This window comes from Haliotis rufescens, unplaced genomic scaffold, assembly GCF_023055435.1.
Source record: "Haliotis rufescens isolate VD_foot unplaced genomic scaffold, xgHalRufe1.0.p SCAF_1, whole genome shotgun sequence".
Lineage (NCBI taxonomy): Eukaryota > Metazoa > Mollusca > Gastropoda > Lepetellida > Haliotidae > Haliotis > Haliotis rufescens.
The window spans coordinates 60,711,700-60,735,840 of NW_025963779.1; the positions used below are offsets into that span (position 1 = coordinate 60,711,700).

A 24,141-nucleotide genomic window follows, 5' to 3' on the forward strand; every position below is an offset into this window, starting at 1 on the left:
TACGTTTTAGAATGTGCGCAAGCTGTTTTGTTACGTTTTAGAATGTGCGCAAGCTGTTTTGTTACGTTTTAGAATGTGCGCAAGCTGTTTTGTTACGTTTTAGAATGTGCGCAAGCTGTTTTGTTACGTTTTAGAATGTGCGCAAGCTGTTTTGAATGTTCGACAGAACTCCACAATATTGCGTCTCCATCACAAACGTTGACCCATCATAAACGAATACATACCACTTTGAAATTCTTGTAAATTATTTCATTTGTAGTAATTAGTGATGGTATGTAATGATTACCATGCTCTGTTGCTATGGTTTAAAATGTTCATCATTCAAGGTTGCTATGGTATGTAATGTTCACAATGATATGGTGCTATGGTATGTAATGTTCACCATGCTATGGTGCTATAGTTTGTAATGTTCACCATGCTATGGTGCTATATATTGTAATGTTCACCATGCCAGGTAGGTACAGTTTGTAATGTTCACCATGTGTGTTGCTTTGGTTTGTAATGTTCACCATGTTGGGATGTTTTGGTTTGTAATGTTCACAATGTGTGATGTTTTGGTTTGTAATGTTCACCATGTGTTATGTTTGGATTTGTAATGTTCACCATGTGTTATGTTTGGGTTTGTAATGTTCACCATGCTGTGATGTTTTGGTTTGTAATGTTCACACTGTGTGATGTTTGGGTTTGTAATGTTCACCATGTTGTGATGTTTTGGTTTGTATGTTCACAATGTGTGATGTTTGGGTTTGTAATGTTCACCATGCTGTGATGTTTTGTAATGTTCACAATGTGTGATGCTTTGGTTTGTAATGTTCACCATGTGTGATGTTTGGGTTTGTAATGTTCACCATGTGTGATGCTTTGGTTTGTAATGTCCACCGTGCTGTGTTATTTTTGTTTGGAATGTTCGCCTTGCTGATTTTCTATAGTTTGGAATGTCCACCATACTATGGTGCTATAGTTTGGGACGTTCACCATGCTGTGTCGCTATAGCATGGAATGCACGACATTGCGTTTAATTACTGCTCTAGTTCCGTATGATAATGTGTTATGTTTTAGAAGAAGCACAATTGTGTTTTATAAGCATTGGGCTTTTGCCATCAGTGTACCAACAAAACGTAGTTTAGACAGATGCCGTTTAATGTATATAATTAGCTAGCCGTCTGACGATTAATTACACATCTGCTGAACATTAAACTATCACGATTTCACGGCTAAAAGGTGCAGTATCCGGTTTAGTTATATATTAAGCAGTTATACCATTTTTCCAGCCAGATGATATATGACACCTGATCATAACCACGAGTATCCAAGTTGGATTTTATTTCGTCTTTATTTTAGCTGCGTTTAAATTCCCAGCACTGTTGCACAAAGCGTAAAGAGATACTTCACGTAACCATAGTAACAACAGTTTGAAAAAAGTGTCAATACTCAAAACAGACAAAAACAGCTCGAACGTAGAAATCCAGGGTCGATTAGATGAGACGGAGAACAGCATTCAGAAATACATAGAGGCGATTTGTTTGAGATGAAATAATTAACTGCCGCACCGATACCACTGGGAATTACAGCGATAGTTGAGCCAGAATCTGAACTTTTCTCCAGATTGCGAAAATAAAAACCCTCATCTTACAAGCAGATAACATGAAATTATCAGACTATTTCTGATTTGTATGAACACACTGTTGGTTTTGCATGTGTTATTTCCGTCCGGGAAACACTTAGAGAGGGAGAGAGAGAGAGAGAGAGAGAGAGAGAGAGAGAGAGAGAGAGAGAGAGAGAGAGCGTACCTCTTACAAAAATTACCTGGATCATTCGTATTCCGCATGGCCATTGACACTGACGGTGCAACGCATTCTTTACAGTTTGACCTGCATACATGACAATTCACTTTGCATGCAAACAAATGGTTAAAGACGAATTATTGATTTATAACAGTTGGACGAATCTGTTAGATATTACACCGATGCCTAACGGCACGAGGAGGTTGGAAAATTACCTCAAATTGGTTGATATCTCCTGTCAGGTTAAGTACATACTTCCTGATTAGAGATAATACCGTAACAAAATCACATGCTTGCTTTGACATTTAATAAGCTGTTGAGCTTAATTTACCTCGGTATATCTGGTCAAGCAGGCTGTATGGAAAGTACATACCCTACCCTGTCACCACCATGCCAATCAGGGCATCTGCTTTGCAAAGGATAGTTTCATTACCGATTTTTTATCAGTGTTTATTATCAGTATTATACTCCCAGGGGAGATTGCTCTAGACGGCGTCATAATAAGCAGTTATCCCAATATCAAATCAAACTGGTAATCGTTTTCTATTGATTTCTTCATTGGCACACAATAAACGCGCTGAGAAAGTCTGTAGACGGGAAAACTGACGGAAGAATGTAGTACCATAACCTCGCGATATTTTCTTTCCAGTTAACTTATCCGCATAAAGACAATTAAGACGAAGGTATAGCTATAGTTATATAGAGACAATGACATGTACATCCATTATGAACTCATAGTTTGTCCAAAATGCTTGCAATACTGCTCGTTAAAAAGTTGCAAACTTGGGAGCCGACTTAAAACTTCAGGAGAGCAAGAAGGCTGCAATTTGGCTCGTACCTAATACATAACTCGTAGCTTGCAAAAAGAGGTGCCCGGGAAGAAGCCGCCATCAGTGAGTGAGTGAGTGAGTGAGTGAGTGTAGACATATCACTACAGGGGCAACAAAGAAATGTACATTATACTCATGCGATCTACCGGACCCAGTATCCGCATAGGTTGCCATCTACCACAAACATGGCATACTGGAAATCGATTATGTCACTGGAAATGATGCGGCTTTCTAGTATGCCTTTTACTAAGAGTCATTAAAATCGAATAAAAAGTGCTGAGTTTATATGGGACGTCGCTTACAATACATAAAAAAACAAACATCAAATTTACGTCCTTTTAGTACCTGCAGGACAGTATACAAACTTTTACGGAATGCTAATTGAATTTCATATATAAAGAACATCTTCGATATTAAGAAAATCTTCTATATATATCTGGTGTCCATTCCAAGCCTGGTTCTAGTTCCATGTTTGAGATTGGGATGAAGTGTCTGTATAATTAACGTTAGCATTCACTGCTAACTGATAAACATATTAAGGTTTGAGTTATCAGATAAATAAAACAGTGTTCTAAGTACCTTGGACTGCCACATGGCTCAAGCATGGTTCCCACTTAAATGTAATTCCATGAGAAAAGGTCCACAACCTTTTGAGATATACAAGTAACGTTATATGTAATATTCTACGGACAAGGGCCCTTGTTAACAGTTCTATAAAACTGCAACGGCTTCATTTCAAATAATTAAAAAAACGTAATTAAAACAATAGCAATATGAAGGGTTCATTCCGAATGTGCCTACATCCCAACTTACCTTCAGACATAACTGTAGGCACATTGGGAACTCAGTTTCATCCCTATTTATGTAAATGAACTGAACCACTTTTGTTTGACTTATTTTTGCTCCAAGATAAGCGTTTAAAATTAGTTTGTCAGTATGTGTTTCCCAACAGGTTGATGAGACTGAAGGATCACCTCGAGACTGAAGATACCCATGCAGTTCCTGGTCACTTATTCAACTAAGAAAAATACCTTTCTTTGACTTGCCCGTTCATAAGGGAAGACTGTCTTGATAATTTCAACTTGATTGAATGTAAAAGTACTGCCATCTCAAAAAGTTTCTTCTATGTTTCATTATAATATAATAAATCCCTTACAGTCATTATGTGTTCTTTTCTTATTTCATTTTACAAGTGTTTCCCATTGTGCCTACATTGTTTCGTTGAATGTTGACAAATTTATCTCATATTACAGGTGAAACAGGAAACAGTCATCTGGCCACCAGACAGTATCATTTCATGATTTCACTGTAGTCACATTAGAACTGTAGGCACATTGGGAAGACATCATGTGAAGTCATAAGGAGGTTTAAATGTTCAACATCAAATACATGATTGTAAATATGACCATTATTGATTTTGTTATGTTACTACCCCAGTGCATTATTTATTCATTTACATTTGCAGTTGTCTATTCATATACGACAGATATAGGCTATGAACTATGACAGTGATTCTCAAAGGAATACTGGCGTGAATCAAGAAGAGTCATTCCTGAAATAACGACACATATGACAGTGAGCAAATGAATCACCTTCGAAAGAGCATGGCGTGTGAAACACATCTCAGCCAATACCTAGCGACGTATAATCCCAAGCCTGAAGGTACAATTAACATGGTGTCACGGGAATCTATGCTGGATATTTTCAATCCGGTAACGAAAACCCGTGATGAAGATGTGCCACCGATCGCTGTCAAGACGTCACTGGTAACGATATATCTGATGCATATAGTGTATACCTGAAGGCCAAAATAATACACGCTACATTGTTGGGTACATCACATTAATACCTATGGGTTAGAACGTGAACGTGTATTAATCATGACAGATGTATGCCTGATATGGATAAACAAGTGTATTGTTGCACGGTGCATTTTGGTGATTGATAGAAAGGGACGTTAAAGCCATTGGCGCTGGTGTATTCTGCTTTGTCGATAGTCATTAACTAACTAAGAATAGCGTTCTGAAAGCTTCCTTCTTCCTTGACTCCCTATTTACTCGGACATCATGAGTGAGTGATTAAATTATTTGGATTTAACGCTGCTTTGACCTGTTCTTCAGTTACATCAAGGTGCTTCCTCGTAAGCTGGAGGGAGGGGACGTGACGCATTTCATAGACGTATATGGCTTAATTTGTAAAGGTATGGCTATGGTGCCGACAAACCAAGGATCATGATCAGGGCGCATTAGGACTCAAACCATAAACCGAATCCTGGCGCGACTAAGGGAGACAACCCCACACAGCGAATATCGGCGCTTTAGACCACCTGACCACCCGTGCCGTCGAACCATAATGAAAAATTAAGACATAACACGCATCCACTCCGGCATAGAGAGACCTATCACCCTGGTGAATCCTGCCACGCTGATTCATACCCGCATCAATTGTATCTGCATCCTTTGTCTAGATATTACATATGACAGGCAGGGTGACATATCCTATTTGAAGATATAAGATTCAGAACGAAGTCAATATGATTTCCAGTATATTAGATGATTTGAATGCTTGAGTCAGATTTACATCAATGGATACCCAGGACGAGACAAATGCCATTTGCAAAAGGCGCCACATTTCATCAATAAGAAGTCAACTATTACAGTCTAATGTCTCGAGGATCACGGTAATAGCATTCACTATATAAACTATCTCGGTTATGTAACCAATGCTTTTTCAAACACATTTAAGGCAGTGCAGTGATATCCAATACTATCTCTTTCTGATTGCGATGTAATATTTAGATTATGGTTAAACCACCTTTTCAAGCTTGGCGCGGTGTCAGTTATCAATTCACTGGCGTTAATTCGAAGAATTTACACATGTCGAATCGATGTTGTACGCTGGACGACCGGAGTTCTTCAGAGAGCTTTTCTATAGCCCCGAGGACGGAATTTCAATAATTCCTGACAATTGATTTTGTTCTGCTGTAACAGGTTCAACGCCTTTCAGAAATTCCACACCATCATGGTTATCAACCAAGGGCCTCTGCCATTAGAAATCAAGAAAAAAGCTAATGTAGTTTGAATAATATTTTGCTGGGATAAACCCCTCGGGCTTTTTAAAACTCGCTTTAAACGCATTCTTTGTTCAATATTAGACATATTTATATGCAGCCTCTTTATTGAACATTTATTACATATTAAAATACAAACACCTTTGAATAGATAACGACATTTCCTTTATTGCATTTACAGGGTTCAGGATCGAATAAGAAATCTCTTGACAAACAGGACTCAGGAAAACCAGTGTATCAGTTTTCATGTATGATTGGAGTTGGTCGATGAATAGCTTACCTTTCATTTAGTTCATTTTAATAAACCCACACACAAAAGAAAAACAGGCAGTTGAATTTGAAATTGTATTCTGTCGTTGTTCTATTTAAACAATGGGATCATGTGTGCATACTGCTCCTGGTTTGCTGAAGATATTAGATGGAATTCGATTTACAAAATCAAACAAAGAAATTTAAGTAAATGTTACAGTGTCACTCGACGTAAATCTGGTGATGTGCCATTGAGGATGAAATAGCAACCAGATTTATAACATGATCATTACTTGGTCTATTTCTCACGTTGTCATAAAACTCCTGGTATCTAACATGCATATATGTACACTATGGGACGACGAAAGGGGCAATATCTCATTCAGGATCAGCTTATTCACATTGCATTGTGTCAGTATGCCTTGTAATACTAAAGTTAACTTTGATAAAATCTAAGATCAAATCCTGAATAAATCGCAGCGTGTCAAACCTTATAGAAGTTAATGGTACTATATTGATACTATATTAATAAGGGAATACTTAGTCATTGACACAGTAAAATGATATTCTGTCCTGGTTTCCCAGCCTTGTCTACCAAATACGCGTTTGAAACATTGCACACGAAAACATCTCAATATTTGATTCTGACATGTGTTGAAGTTGTTGAATTTGTTTAAATGTACTGACAGTGAAGCTTATTTCCCCATTTTTCATTGTTCCCTTATTCGTTTCCATCAATATATATTGATGCGTTTTTCTACATCAATTGTTTATCTTGCTGGTTAATAATAATCTTACTGGTCAATATTTGAGAGGAAGGTGCCATATGAGTGCGTGCATGTGTGCGTGCGCGCGTGCGTGCTTTACGTGTACCGCGTTAATCATGAAAGGAGAAGTATGATCGAAAAACGCCCCCGCTCATCCCAACGTCACAACTTCTCTGTTCCTAAATACAGGCCATCACTAAGAACGCGCAGGCAGGAAGAAGTGGGACAGGTTGACAAAACAGTTTGACAAAGTTATATATGTATATATGTATATATGTATTTTCGGATACAGTGTTATAAAGTATGTAGGTACACGCAGATTGTTATAATTTCTTTATATCTGTACTGTTATGAAACGTGTATTTGAGCAATGGAATTCATAGCTTTAACTGTTACGCCTCTTCGATTGTTTCACGTGTCATTTTGTTGCCTAAGCTGTTTGTGCAATTCGATCAAATAGGCTGTCACTTGAAAAAAGTAAGGATGTCTGCTGGCTTTTTTGTTCTTCACTTGATCAAATTTACGATGGAAGACAGCAATCTGCTAAAACACATGCTCTTCATCAGCGCATGTGTTTCCAGACTTCTCTCTCCAATCGCTGAGACAGTTAACGGCACGGCTAAAGCTAATTGCTAACGTTACGGCCCAGCGTCGACCCCTGGCAACCCAATCTGCTCCGACATGTTAAGATGATAATGGAAATATATTGGAGACCCCAGTTGGCAAACATATAGGACAATGGCCTGTTTAATTTATTGTCTTTTAATTGGGTATGAAGATGCCAGATAGAAGGAGCCTTGGCTTTCGAAAACCGAATTATCACTCCCGGGGTAATATCATACCGAATTCTATCGCGAATTCGCACCAAATCATCGCCGAAGCAAGAGTCTGTGTAGTTTCATTGCCTCTTAAATTTTGTAATTGTAATCTGAATTGAAGACTTTCTGTCCGACTAATTTTGCTGTTCTCCGTCCTTCCCTGCTGCTGTCAGAGGCAAATTTGATTACATAACTGAAAATTGTGTTTGGCCTGGGGCATAGAAGATGAAATTGAAGCGACTTGGCTTCCATTCACAGTTTATGACAAGGGGAAATGCCACCCAATTCATTTATCTGAAAGTCCGGATTTAATAAGAAAAGCACAGCTTGGAATTAGTGCCTTCTTTTTTTCATAATGTTCATTTATCACGTCTTCCTTTCATTTATACAAATTTTCCATATGTCTCTATTTGCGCAACAAGCTATAGCATATAGATATAAAATCGCAACGTACCAGTTCGGCATATCACGTACAACTGAGAGAAATGTAATTTGACAATGTAAAGTGTTTATTTTGTATAGTTCCGATGGAACGTTGAAAATGACAGTTATATTTTAATATTCGAGTATAATCCTAGATATTAAGTATCCTTATCTTTTGCTTTATCTGTAATTATCTTAGGCCATTATGTATGCACTAACACACATATATAATATGATAATGTCATACATGGTAATACCAGGCGGGACATTTATACTAGTACTCTGCATTGTCATTTGCATAAATCAAGACCTCTCTGGTGGTTTTTTGCGTTGTGAATATTTTCGAAACTATCTTTCAGCTACACGCCAGAGATATCGAACCATAGACCAATACTAGAAACATCACAAGTATTTGTTTTCAAAGGAGGTATAACTAACCTGTATGCCATTGGCAATGCAGGCGAAAACAGTTCATTTACAATAACACAATGCCTTCATATCAATTATATATCCTTCCATCTGTATGATAGTTATCGCTCAACAGTCCATAAACATCTATAAATGCCATAAACAAAATAAGAATTACCAAACCACCATTACGCTGTATTTCGTGTTACACATATATGAATTCGAAAAGTCAGATGTAAATTATTAATGTTTCATTTTCATATCACATGTGTTATTATTTTCAAACTTTAATATTAACTACTCGCTTGTTAAGTTGTCCTTAACTTCTTAATCTGTTAACCCCTCTGTGGTCAAGTGGTAGAGCGTCAGCCCGGAGAGCGGAAGGTCCAGGATTCGACACCAGGCCGCGTCATATCAAAAGACGTTAAAAGATGGTACTTGTTGTTACCCTGCCTCGCACTCGGTATTAAGGAGTTAAACAAGGACTGGTCGGCTCGGAGTCAGTATACTGTATCTGATTTGCGTATTCATGTTAAACTGCGACATGGGCTAGCACTATAAAATCGGCATTAGTCCGGACAAGTACAAGCAGCCACACACAAACACACGTACTAGTACGTCGCTATATAAGTGCAACAATCTTCACCTCACCTTCATCTGAAGGGTAGCGATCTTAACAGGAATAGGGCCCTGACACATGGTATGCATAGCATGCATGCATTGTTTATAGGTTGAGCATCATCCAAATGCGCACATATACAAATACACCTATTGCACGTTTGTATCACCTTTCCTAAATTCTAGTAAAACAACTAGCATAGAAACACGTCTATATATAACTTTATATCAAGGACAAACCAAGTCGAACCAGGTGAACGATTTCGCAGACAGGAAATCATGAAATATACATGAATATTCAGTATCGACAACGAGAGAATATAAGAAACGCGTCAGGTAAAACTGTTTATGACAGTTATTTCAACACTGAACTCTATAGAAAATTAGGTATCACAATGTTATGCTTCGGTTTTATCTATCAGCAGCTTGAAGAAAGCTTCCATATCAGCTCAAATACTTACAATTTATCGTAATGATCAACCATGACCTGCTTCCTCATTGACATACAAACTTCAGATATGATTATTCTTTGAAGGAATCCCAAGTAAATTTGGCATTTCTGATAACACCAACGCAAACTGCCAATAAATTAAAAAAACTATCGCATTTTCTATTCTTGTAAAAAAACATTTTCAGAGAATTAAAACTATTTATACTAGTACTCTGCATTGTCATTTGCATAAATCAAGACCTCTCTGGTGGTTTTTTGCGTTGTGAATATTTTCGAAACTATCTTTCAGCTACACGCCAGAGATATCGAACCATAGACCAATACTAGAAACATCACAAGTATTTGTTTGGCATTTCTGATAACACCAACGCAAACTGCCAATGAATTAAAAAAACTATCGCATTTTCTATTCTTGTAAAAAAACATTTTCAGAGAATTAAAACTATTAGGGGCTTTAATGTATAGTAAGTGTTTATACAATAAAAGCTGGTCTTTTGATAAGTAAATGACAAACATGACCTTGCAATTGCATGTATCTGCAACAGTTTAATATCTAGTAACTATAGATGCATTATACTTTCGCACACGTTTTAAAATGAGGATCGCTATATAGGAAAGCCGCCTTACTGAAAGCATTGGTTTGGGTTTATCAAAAAGAAATTCCAATTCTGACACAGGACACTATGAACATTCAATATACAAACATACATATGTGGATGAAGCAGATAATGTAGACGTAATGTGATAATGTGATGTAGACATCTATTCCCGCATAAGTATTTTATCATGTGTAATGACTTCTTTGTCAGACCCAGTTCGTTTGGATATATTAAGCCCCTGAAGCCGTGAAGCGTGTATCAATCTCAAGGTAAAGCCGCATGTATTACTCGTGTCATAAGCATATGCATTTGTTTCTTACATGTGGTTCCCGTGTTTAATATATGGCAGAGATACGAAGTGGGTATGGTGGGACAATCATATTGGTACTTTACATGCGGTACATTTTGTAAATGCATTTGAGCGGTACCACCCTTGTGCAACAAAGATTACATGGAACCACATTTCTACATGCAGTTCCACTTGCGATTATAAATAGGTTCCGTCGTTGTTTAAACAAAATGTTTGGAGGACTGTTCAAACGACTCACGTGATCTTTATTATATGCTCACGATTGATGAACTCAACCCACTGGTGCATATGATAGTTGTGATCATTATATACGAAAATAAAAACATATAATTACTTTTTGATAATAATCTATAGCAGAAGTATAGCAGAATGTCGATATTACGAAAGTTACACATTCAATAATTTAATATTTTATAGCTATAATTCATTGTTTCTATATTTCGAAAAATAGTTCGTACTTTAGCTGTCACAATAACATCGAAGAATGTCGTCCACAAACTCACTAACTCCTTAATGTCGGAGAATGCGTGTACAGACACAATACACGTGATATATATATATATATATATATATATATATATATCCCCCAATAGTATGTACCGTGAGAAACCCCAAATAGTGTGTACCGTGAGATGTAAGGACATGTAATATCTCAGTGCAAGTGAAAATCTTAAACTTATGAACATGGGCAGGATACTATGGCTAGTAAAATACAATGTCGGGCCATAATACCTAGAATTTAGAATCAAAACATGTAGTCAATATTACTTTATCTTTGTTATTCCATCAAATAATCTGATATATTATCGAATGCCAAAAATCAAATCATTCTTGTTTCTATAAATATATAAATTGTAAATAACATATTATATAATATAATTGGAACAAATAAAATATAAGAAAATTTAATAAAAAATATGTCATATATTTGAAAACATTTTATGAACAAAAAGAAGGAAGAAATATCGTTCTTCGTAGACCACTGTCAAATAATCCTTTTGTTGTGGCCTAACGCTGCATTGTTCTGCTTCGGTCTGATACCATTGTATTAAATAGTCAGCGTGAAACTTATTTTGCAAAAGTTTCAAATGGAACATGAATGTGATCAGCTTAAAAGGTAGATAACAAAAGGGTTTGCAATTTCAGGTTTCTACTTTTGTGTAATGTCAGGTGAAATCCATTAGCAGGCCTGAAGGAATTCAACCCTGAAAACTAGATGTCACGCGACGTTGTGTTATGTATGAACGACCTAAACATATCTTCCCCAAAAAGGAAACATAAGATCGTGTTATATTTTTTCAGGATTCTAACTGCCACTATTGTAGCAGTTTACCGGAACAAATCTTCAAGGTAACAGGTAAAAGATATTGGGTCCATCCGGCCTATACATTTCCTGAGTCTCAATACATACACTTAATGCAAAAACATAACATGCAAAAAGGCAAACTTTAAAATACATTAAAAAAAATAGAATGTGAAAAGAATAATATGAACCTTTACCCTGTTTTATGACAAGAAAAAACAAAAGTTAAATACTAACGCATAAAACCATAGTGTATTTCCCTCTTGCTTGTCTATGTTAACAAAATATATCAATAAATGTAAGCAATGATTTCCTAAATACAACGTGTCCGAAGACAAACGACAAATACTCAGCGACTATTTCACTATAATTAGGACGTAACGTCGGATAATTAGATAAGGCCAGATCACGCAATATATTTGCTCTCGTTTACATTGAGTTGTCTTTTCAAGGCTTCAGATGCATTTGAGAAGAATAAAAGGCTGATTTTCGACCCAATTTGATCGATAAAGAGGCGGAAAGCGGAAAGGACGAGTCACGGAAGCCCTCATTGTCGAACAATGAACCGAAACTCCATGGCGGTCCTGTGGGAAAATAGCGGTGAGGTCGGAAGGCGCTCTTCCGCTAGACGTTATTCACACCGCTTAAGTTAAGTTTGGCAGGCAAGTTGCGGAGTTATCAGTTTACGTTTATTTTGCACGCACACACTATAAAATCTATAAGGGTTTATGTCTGGGGACGTTAAAGACATACATGGCATTACATAACAGTGGAAACAGTAGGAACACTTGAAAGGAGAAATAGGTTTTGTGATTAGTTTTTTTATTGTGTAATTTGATTTCTTTCTCCATTTGCACACGCGAAAGTGAATAACAAGCATTTATGATGCACATAATTCATATAGTTTGGAAAAAACGATATGAATTGCAGATTATTAAGTCGAAGGGGAGAAGTGTTACAATAAAATGAGTGGTAGCACACAGAGTTGTTATATGCTGTAAAGGGTGTATTAAAATGTTTACATAATATTGTTGGGTGTATTATTTCAGTCAGAATGTGCAGCCAAAGGAAAGTTGTCAGTTGCCATATTGCCCAGTTTCATTCAAAAGATGTATTAGGCAACTGCAGTATTTTTAATGTTATATCGAATTTAACCTGACAGGTGTTGTACGTTATATCGCTCTTTACTTAGAGAACCTCTCAGCAAGTAATATAACGTCTCCATGTAAGCATTCTACAACTCAGCATGATACAGATATGTGCCCATAGTATCATAGTATCATTAGAACATGGCCTTATATCTTATATTAACAAGGTAGACAGACACTAACTAACTTAATACTTAACACGTATGAGTTGTTGTTGAGTAAACAACGTGAGCAACTAACACTCAGGTCAGGACTAAGTCAGCACACAGTGAGAGAGAGAGAGAGAGAGAGAGAGGGGGGGGGGGGGGGGGGGGGTAGTGAGAGACAGAAGGAGAGAGACAACCTACAAGAGAGGGAGGGTATGGGATTTTCTTGTTTGTCTGGGCGATTGATCTGACAAAAGTCATATTTACATGAGCGGCGTAGTCACGAACTTTTAAAGGTCACTAGATGAGATAAACATGTTTGACAAGAAAAGCCGAATGATTTGATACGAGTCTGAAACCCAAAGTGTCAAATAACTGTCAGTGAGGCAACCGGAGGTACTTCCGATATAGAGCGTTATATCACCCGAGTGAAATATCGATTATATATTATCAGAAAAAGATATTTCATAAATATATAACAATAAAATATGTTTACAGTCTGAATAATGTATGCATTCATATGAGAACAGATAGGAACACAATGTTTTGAAGCAATGTTTTATGCAAATGTTACATGTTTATCATATTCATTAGGTACGGTCCTCTAACCGGATACACGCTGTTTATGTCAACAAAAGGCCAGCTCAGTTTTCCTTTAATTGAATAAATCATGGTCGCTGTTTAATTCTTACTTTGTTTATATTTCACTTAGCATACGTAACAAGTCACGTTACACAACACAGAAACACAGCACGAGCGAAAATCAATACACTTCGGGAGATCATTACAGCAACCTGGTGACTTGTTGGAGAGAGAAGTTATTTAGTAAACGATATATTTAACGTTTAAATAGGAAATACATCATTGGATCGCTCTATTGGTTATTTGTTAGTTTTGAATCCAAGGCATTGTCAAATCAATTACTGCAATATTTTGTTTTCAATCGGAACTTTTTTCGCGGGAAGGTTTTTGATAATTTGTGAATAAACTTACCGGTATTCTTGAATAGGTGTTCATAAGAACAAAATCATCTGGGAGACCCGACCCCTCGGGATCAGCATGACGTTTTGAACGGGTACTCTCGTCGTTTCTATTTTCAAATTCTGTTTTATCGAAATCTTCGCTGTAACTCCATTCTGGGGGAGATTCCAAGTCCTCGAAAGGTCTGTGCCATATACGAAATTCCGCGACATCTTTTTTCGATATTTTGTTGCGCATATCACTTCGAAGTTTCCGAAGTTCTGTGTAACCATACCACATGACAGTAGCCATTAGTAATGTTAAACACACAGTTGTGAAATACAGCAAGCGTATGTGAATTCGCCATGGAGTTTCTTGCACGTTGACGGCCATTGTCTTTATCCTTGCTTCCATGCATGTGACTTGTCTACAACACTTGGCCTTGTTATTGCAATGTAATGTAACACTCTTGTATCTCCACTTTGCTGATACGCTTCGGAGGTGTCTGGGTCGTATTGCAATCCATTTCGTTTGACATAATTATTAACATGTGGAGAAATCCGAATGAAAAGAAATAATAAAACCTTATTTTAACCAATGAAATTGACGTCACCTTCTATATTGAGTATGGAGTTACATATGATGCATATTTCATACAAAGTAGTCAGTGGATGAGGTGTATTCTTTCCTCTGAAACTTGGAATAGTTTTATATGTGCGTATGGGATAGAGGAGCTATATAAAAACCAAGGAAAATATGACGGTTCGATTTCATTAGAAAATATATCCATTGTTGATAGAAAGCAATGACCTACATTGCCACGTTGTCACAACTCCCACCGGAATGCAACTCCGCCATTACACTGACAGCCATTATAACATTAAACATTACACTTAAGAGTAGGCATTCGGGTAAAAACACAGAATGATAGGCGTGAGAAACTAAGCACACTGTTCAATCATTCTCATATTATGCACCGTCTGTATCGAGGAGTTTAACCAAACCGTGTTCCTTGTTCTTTAACAGATGGGTGCAGGTTAGGAACAATTTCTGGTGATGAGGCCTGGAGGTGTCTGTCACTACAGGGGGAGATAGTTCCACGGGGGCTGATTCCACACTGACAACAGTTGGATGTACTTCCTATGAAAGGTGTGCCCTCGCTGGACGACTTTCGCAGTGGAGGAGTTCAGACGAGCAATATTGGCAAATAATAGCGCTGGACCATCCTTACTGACTCACGCCGGGCACTTGTGTCGTTAACACCAACTACTCCCTACTCCGTCGATAACAATTAAAGAAATTCCATTAAACGATTCTGCTGTGGATAGTATCACTACACGGAGCGCATGATCTCCTTTCATGCAACTTTTGAAATGTCTGACAACCTTCCGAAACAAGTCTCCTGACGGCGGCAAACACCTTTACTCTAAATGAACATAGATCAAAGGCACTTAAGTGAGACAATTAAAGAGAACTGTCAATGATCACTGCTGAGAATCCTTGCATCAAATCCGTGTTTCGATTCAGGAAGATTTAGGCCCACAAGAGGTATAAAATGCCGATTTATTGATAGGGAAATCTCATTCACGATCCTCGAAAAGTTCTCAAGTGCTAGAAGTCTCTTGAGAAGAAATGCTAACTGAATGAAATTATCGTCCAAAACATCAGGAAAAAGTGTTGGCTTTTCTCACTTGTCCGGCCAGGTCTTGAGAATGTTTCTTTGGTCAGTGAGCAAGGGCAACTGACTGTCCAGCACGGCTATGCACGTATTAATTACCGTGCATCCATGCGCCTGGTTAATCAAAATATAGTAATCCTCAAAGCAGGCTTGCCGAGCACAATCTCTGGAGCCGTATTCTTCGCACGACAAGAGCTAAGGCCCTATGATTCTAGGGATGTCATTTACTTGTTTGAAATGTTTAATAGATTGATATGGTATCTCTGCTCTAACACTCGCCCAGTGAAGACAGTTGATCGAAAACCTTGTTAGGACAGAAATCGACAAGACTCTAGCCTGGCTACTTGCATACTGCATCACAGTACAGACGAATAGGTTTTAATAATCAGCATGCTAGATGAATCATTTTTATGCAATTACATTTGCAATGACAGGTGGTTCTTCTTGTATGATTTATGAATTCAAATAAATGGTATTTATAGGAGGTTTTAAGCGTCTATTTCACTTATGCCATGTGCAGACAAGAAGATCGATTTCAATTTTCCAACAGCCTCTTTAGAAATTTAGTTTTCACAATACATGTTGGGACAAGCAGTTATAGTCATGTGAATGTAATATTGCTGTTAGAGTGTACATAATTTTTCCAGTTGGTTAATAATTGAATACCAAGACATATTGCATTACAAACAGGTTGACGTTCGAAGAGGTAGTTTACCTTCGACTCTCTAGTTCTTCGTTGCCCATCATTATATATGCATAACTCCGTCTTTGCAACATAACGGCACCACACCGTAGCCAATCAATACGGCGAATTACAGACCGGAGCAATGAAATCTTGGATATGTTTCTTTTTCGAGCAGTTTAATTACTGTAGTCTACAGACCGACTTCATTATCAAGGCGAATTATTACTAATTACATGGTAAATACTTCAAAGACATCACTCTTTGTCGTTGCGTTTCTGTTTAATGCCGTATATTAGTTTAGTTTTATGAATTCATCTCCAATACAAACGTGTCACGAACATTTTTAAGTAAACATCAGCATAGTTCCTTACTAATAACTCTGCTTAGCAAGACATTGACTGCGGTATCATAAAGACTAGATTCAAGTAATTTAACCGATCATCGATCCCGCTCAATGGTAAACCCTTTTTTAGGTTACATTTCCTTAATTACGGGCTCATAAGATAGGTTGGATTTGCGTGTGCTACCGGTAGGGAAGGACATGCTTACCCTTTTCGCAAAAAAATTGAGGCATCAATAATTTTAAATGCTGTTTTGCCTTGAACATCCAATGGAATCTACTTCGGTGGATCATCGAGACTCTCTGGTGGTCTTTATTACATTTATTGCAATATTGCAGTTTGGGAATATAATTATCATAATTCCTTTTCCCCTGTCCATGTATCATATTCAACAAATCGTAAGGTATCGAAAACTGTATATGTTTCCAATTCACAATATGTTTCCCCACAAAACGTAATGTACACCGTGAACCTTACAATACGCCTGGTCGGAATACACATGTGACCTGTTTGTGCAGGCAATACGTGTTTAATGTTTTATTCAAGGACGCGTATATGATATTTGTTGATATTCAAAAAATACATTATTTAGGAATAGTACGATGCTCAGGCAGCAAGTTTTATTAATGATAAAAATGTATATTTTGTATTGGACACAGGACAGGTTCCAGATATCCGATGTTTCATAACATGATGAGTCTGCTGAAAAACTCTCTGTGAAGTTAATGGACGGGAATTGCACTTCATCTGTAACAACGATGTATGAGAACGTAATTGTGACTGATCGTCGTTCTCCCAGTAGGGGTAATTAAGCATAAATTACCTTCTGTTTCGTTCACTTTTGACATGATCTCCCGATCCTTCGATCCTTAATTTCTTCATTATCTTATGACGTTGGCACAAGTTTCAAGAACAGATGTGTCCCTTTTAGGGTATTTATTAAAAAAAACATAATTAGGCCACGTATTGCAACAAACCCTCTCTGTAACGTACATTACAGAATAATATAGATTTAGATCTGATAGTCCCCACGCAAGGAGCCATTGCACAAAAACGGCCAAGACTTTACAAAACAGTTTTCTTGACTTCACAAATTTATTTTCACAAAGATTTTCCTCCCCGTAACTCTAAGGATATTGGTGTATATGATGTTAACCCCGTGTTCGCATTAATACACTTGTTATTAAGTTAAATATTATTTTGTCTTGATCTTATTGAATTTACATGTTCTATATGGTTTATGAGAATACGATGATCGTTTACATGATTAATTTGTTTTTTAATCGTTTTAAAACATCATTTATATGTATTTAATACAAATCAAATTTTGCGAATTGTAATATCATTGCAGTATTTCGTGTGTAACATGATTGAATTATGTCTCGTTCATTTGAACTATTTAAGATACGAAAGCCAACAAACGTTATCGATGGCAACTGCTTTTATTCAATATGGCGTTTCAAGGCCACGTTTTCCTCTGCACCAGTTTACTCAGTATACTAAAGATTATGCATTTCACTAGCATAGCCTGAAAATATAATTCCACTAGGCATAAGGTATAATATATATGATATGTTTGGAAAGCTGAGCGAGTGATATATGCTTGTTTTATGCGTGTCAGATTTTTAATTTGATGTAACGAAAGGAATTTCTATGGTAAATACAAACATAACACTGTAAAGAAAGCCCCAAGAACGCTTTACCGGTAAATATGTCAAATACATCATATTGCTTATATGAATCAATATGACGTTGTCAATATGGGCCAACATACACATATTTCTTCAGAAATTCAAATCTGTGGGACAATATATCTTTTCTGTGATAGCTGCTATAAATACAGTTTGCTTAGAAAGGCCAAGGTGATCGGGAGATTGAGGAGTGTGATAAGCTAAAACGTCGGTAATGTAAATAAGATAAGATACATTTGTAGGTTTACAGTGACTTTCAATCCAAGGAAATACACTTTCACAAAGTAAATGAATATTTACGATCAGGGTTTCATCACATTTAAAACATTACGTACCACCTTGCCTGTGTCTAACAGACACAAAAGACATGTGTAGCAGATTATACAGTCTTTGAACAGTGTCTGTCCGTCCCTTGCTCACTGAGACATTTCTCCCCAATTATACACGTGATTAATTGGCCAGATCCCTCGTAAGACGCTGAGGTGATCACATGGTTACTTAGTGTAATTGGGCTTCTGTTGGAACAATTACCAATCTTCATTCTGAAGAACCAACCTTTCACCGTAGGCATCACAGATCTTGGTATAGGTGGCCGGGGAGGGAACCACTGGGACTGACAAGATGCATCGAAAGTCAGCCAAACCCTCTTGGAATTTTTCTCTAATTCCTTCTTGGGTCCATATAATGGATTGCCTGTCTACCAGCTTTCTGACTGATCAGAGCTCTTTTCCAACTAACATGCACTAAGTGGAATTGGACTTTTCTTTAACTTGGCATGCAATTCCTATTCTGAGAGCCTGCACTTTTTATTGTCATTTGCACAAAAAGACAGGGAAATTAACCGAACTTGATATATATGTACAAAATGTACGATCTTGGTAATTGCATTCCTGGAAATTGAATTAAAGCATATATTATTATCATATTAAAGTTTAACGATAAGGCGTACCGTTGTCTACAGCAGTACTAGGGTGATGACTATAAAAGTATAATACCGGGTTACCAAAGGGTTGGAAGCACTATAGGGTCATGGTAAAAATTGATAGAGAAATATTATGTCTTTCCGTATACGGAGGCCTCAAAATAGTTACATATCGATACTGAATAAAATCTAAAAATTATATAATTTGCTCCTACAATTAACAGGACCATGGTCTTAATAACCCAAACGATCATACAAGAATATCTCGATTCATAGTGTCGATTCAAAGTCTCTCCCAATACAAGATCTACACATCATTGACAGACATCCCACTGACAGACGTTCTTACCAAGTGTCATTGAACATATTATCTCCTTGTTATGCTGTATTAAGTTTTCATTAGAAATATGAAAGATCTCTTAGTGTCCTCAAGTTACGTCTCAGATACGTGTTCTTCCCGCCATGATCTGTCATCCCTGATGAATCGGACCGCTATTTTCCACAGTTTCTCTGACATTCCATGCACCCTTTGAGTTTGCGTGTTTCTCCAACGATAAGGAAATAAAATTACTTTACAAACGGAGGTCGCGGATTCCGTTTCCTTCCGGAGGATTTTCCAACTAATCATTATCGATTCAAAACGTCCAAAAGAATGGTATAATTTGTTGCAGTGTGTTAATGCCTCTTTTTCATGTAGGAGAAACCCTTTCCTTGCAGAAATCGATTACAGTAATAAATTTGGTAATTATTGAATTTCGATTGGTTCCAAGACCAGACCAAATGGTTCCTCTAGCATAGTGCCTGATACTTCCCTGACATCATATATGTCTTTTGTCCTTAATATAATAGGCGGTCATATTATCAGAACAAGAGTGCCATTGTCGAAAATTAACAAACGTTTTATGTCACTTATGGTACATTATTGACACCATTTTATGCCGAAATTATTTCTTATTTTGTGCGAACGTGGAGTCAGGTTTGGTTACAAACGTTGTGTGTTCATAGGAAATTGACTAAAATGCCAAGGTAAATACAACTCTATAATTGTCACGTAGTCCACAAGAACACCACCACACCTGTCACGATATTCCATTGTATACCATTCATTAAATAATCACATAGTAATCAGAATAATTAAATAATTATCGTCGGTCAAGTACATGTGACATGGTACGAACGTGATCACCCTTGCACTCTGCAAGCTGGCACCATGCACACACTGATATTGGCGACACAGATATCGAGGACATTCCTTCATCATTTGATTGCAATTGGTAAATACACGCCCATGAAACATTCTCATATTTTTAGCAGCTTGTCATCACAAGAATGTATTGTCAGATATTAGAAATAACACCAACATTTGTTCGAGGTATATCACGACGGCCTGCAAAAAATGAATAATTGTCCAGACAAACAAGTGGTTGACGTCACACGCATTCGGGTATGATGGCACGTGTCATACCTCCCGATCCAATTTAGTTGCCAGACACGATCTGCAATATGGTGCTGGGCCGACTTTTTGCGACGTCCTCAGAAGAACGGTAGGTGTATGCCGTACAGGGCTCTTTAATGACGTAAGTTGCTGCATAGAACTTATCTGGCAATTTAGTGGCCAGATACGATCTGCACTATGGTGCTGGGCCGACGTTTTGCGACGTCCTCAGAACAACGGTAGGTGTATGACGTACAGGGCTCTTTAATGACGGAAGTTGCTGCATAGAATAACCTGGTCGTAACTCTGAATTATGGCTTATCCCTACCTACAGGATTAAAATCGCAGAAGTGATGCGCCCGAGACAGATAATCCATATTTCCTTGTAACTCATACATGTAGGTTCCTCAACGTGCTTCAGCGTGGCACGAGTAGCTATAGGCATGTGAAGTTGATACTGGCATTAGTAGAGTATCACAAATGGCCACATGGAAATAATGATGAAACGCTTGATAAAGACATTGTTTTTAGATTGCCTAAAATAAAACGTCTTCCTGTATTCAACGCAGAAAGCCCCGTCATGCCGTGTCCCCGCCTCTACATGTCAGGTTTGACAGGATATCTTTTCAGTCAATGTTTTTACACACAATATTTCTGAAACAACGAAATTGTTTTCACGACACATTTGTTCCTGACATCCAGCATTCCGTGTAAAGCCTGAGGATAAATTATTTATTCAAATTATATTCTGTAATTATATATTATACAAATTTAGCCTAGCTCTCTTGTTGATACACTTTTTTTATTTAGGATCCAAAATAAAAAAGGTAAGCTTCTCTGGAAAGTTTTATCTTCTTTTTTTCGAAATATTTGAAATTCACAAGTTGTTCATCATCTTTTTTGTACATTTCTTGAACTCTCTGCACTGGTCACTTAGTACAGCTGTCCAACCATGTTGCAAACAGTAAATGTGCACGAGGGATGAGGAGGAGGGTTACAGCTGTGACTCGGTCATACAGAAGGTAACAAGAGACACTTCGACATGTTCTTTCATGTTATAAATTGATATCTGTCGATAAGCTTGGCGACGAGCAATTTTTTTTATTAGCCCCATATTTTATTCAGGAAGTAATTCAGTGAAAACTAGTCTTTGTTCAAATTTGCTACAAATCGCTAATTGGATATGCATGTTGAATATAATGAAACAATAAACATTGCTCCACGTGGGCTTTTGAGTTTTCGAAGAATAAACATACCAGTGCTTAACGTTTTGATGTGTGTAAGAATCACGAAGAGACCTACATTAAAGTGAGTGAGTTATGCTTTAAGTCACATCGGCAATATTGCGGCCATACCGTGACTCCTACATTAAAGAATTACTATAATTGCATTAGGTCAGTAAACTGCAGTATAAAAGTAAAAGTAGGTAATGGCTACACCGGACCTCATGCACGGAAGATGTTTGGCTAATATTGCAAAATACAATATTAATGTCATCTCGGACCCACATGAAGACGCGAGTTGGACAAGTGGTTTCGCCACTCATAAAATATCAAATATATGCCAGAACACTCGAAACAATGTAATTTGACAAGGTCATATGAGTAAAATGAGTACAATAAGTCTTATGAGTAAAATCCACTGTGTAAGATGCCAAAATTATTGTATGTATGAAATTAGTTTGATATTATTTTTACAAGAAAAGGCAACGTTCTTCTTTTATGCACTTCCATACTAATATTTGTCAGAAAACTGTTTTGCGGCAAACTGAAAGTTTGGTAAAAAATGTTGTTTCACACGACTGAAAATGTCTGAATGACTGAAACGGAGGAGCAAAAGAAACTACATGTACTCTTGTCAGCTGATTTTTATCATATATTTGATTATTTGATATTAGCCATTTTTTTATTCAAAAACCGAACTGTACTGACGAAAAGTCATCACTCAAAGAATACTTCTACGTGGTATTATTATTTTAAACTTAAAATATCGCATAATACACAACTATTGATGGTTATCTCAGACAACTTCTCTTTTTAAATCAATAAATTTGCTTATACAAACTTACCCCGCCAGAGACTACCTTTAACCAACTGTTGCAGTAATGAATGTTGATTAAATAGACACAATCAAATTTAGCAGCAGTTTTATAAACATTCAATTACATAAAAAACAAACTCAGTCCACTTTCTTTTGACTCTCAGTAATAAAAATTAAGGTATATCAAAACGAATTAACAGTATATATATAATCGCTTTGGGTGCTTTTCTTGGGAGGACGTATTAGCAAACAAGATACTGATCACGAGGCTCTACTATAAATTGCGAGGTGGAGACACGGGCGAAATATGACTTATTTACTAATATCTTTCTGAATAAATTATGCTTATAATGTTTTAAGTTGTAATTATAAAATGTTTAGGGCGCAAGTCATATATGCATTTCTTTATTTCAACTGTAGCATTTGTGTCATAACTAGTTATTATTATTATTATAAATAAATAATGCAGCAAAGACGGTTTGGGTGATCCTGGCACAGTCAGGCTGGTTAGGCTCATCATCAGCTCAGGGCTTGTCCCCTCTACACGCAGCCCAGACAGCGAATGGGACTTCTCCCGGGAAGCGCTGCCTAGTCGAACCCACCCAGTACTTTTCGGAGAATGTGAAGACTCCCCAACACTGCAACCTTCGAATTCTGCATTACACAGATTGTCAGAAGGGCTGCATTCCTGGTAGCAAACCCGGGTACTCTCCCAATGTCAGTCAACGGCACGAATACCAGTGGCGAGTCGGACAAATGGTACAGAACAGAAAATTCAATAACGAAAAAGGATATCAGGTTTGCTTGCCTGGAAAGGTCTGAGGCTGTATACGGGCCTCTTCCAAAGACTTTCGTATTTATCATTTTCTATGATGCCCTCTACATATTCTGGGTCGTAACATGGATAGACCTCTGTGTTAAAACCATAAGCATGACGAAGACGGTAATAAAATGATCCAGCCACGCCATCAGGTCGCTTTAAATACTACATTGTGCCAAAGCTGCGCATCCACTGACAATGTGTCAACAGTTTCATTAAATTCGTTGCATAATCTACATTTCATGTTTACATTTTGATGCAAAATCACACATTGACGGTTTCGAATGTGAAGTGACTGGTCCTGAGCAGTAAACAGAAAGCCTTCTGTTTCATTTTTCAGGCCAGCTGACATCATCCAAGCGAAGGACTCTGCAGGGTTGCTGATCTAGACTCAACACATTGCACATAAACTCGAAGCAGTAGTTGTTCTGATAGCCTCTCCTTGAAAATCTGAGTCTAGTAGTCCAGGACCATCAACAAAATCAACACTGACATTGAGATTATGTCCAACATCCTTGGCTCGTTTAAGAAAACTGTGGAATGCCTTGTTTTCATCATGTGTCTTGACATGCTTCACAAGAGGATCATCAGACAAGCATATGAGTACAGAAGTGCACATTACAATTCCATCATGAAGAGCCTCCA

General features: G+C 37.3%; 1 protein-coding gene across 4 annotated transcripts in view; it reads right to left on the reverse strand.

The window, feature by feature from the left end:
- LOC124145060 (gliomedin-like) overlaps positions 1–15,567 on the reverse strand; it is a 53,707-nt gene extending 38,140 nt beyond the window's left edge. Inside the window, exon 1 of one of the 4 annotated variants that reach the window (XM_048398837.1) lies at positions 13,918–15,567. In XM_048398837.1, coding sequence (XP_048254794.1) covers positions 13,918–14,298 — 381 coding nt within the window. In that variant the 5' untranslated portion in view covers positions 14,299–15,567. The remainder of the gene's footprint in view (positions 1–13,917) is intronic. The other 3 variants (XM_046514728.2, XM_048398842.1, XM_046514729.2) reach the window with 3 other exon arrangements.
- Between the last annotated feature and the right edge of the window lie 8,574 nt (positions 15,568–24,141).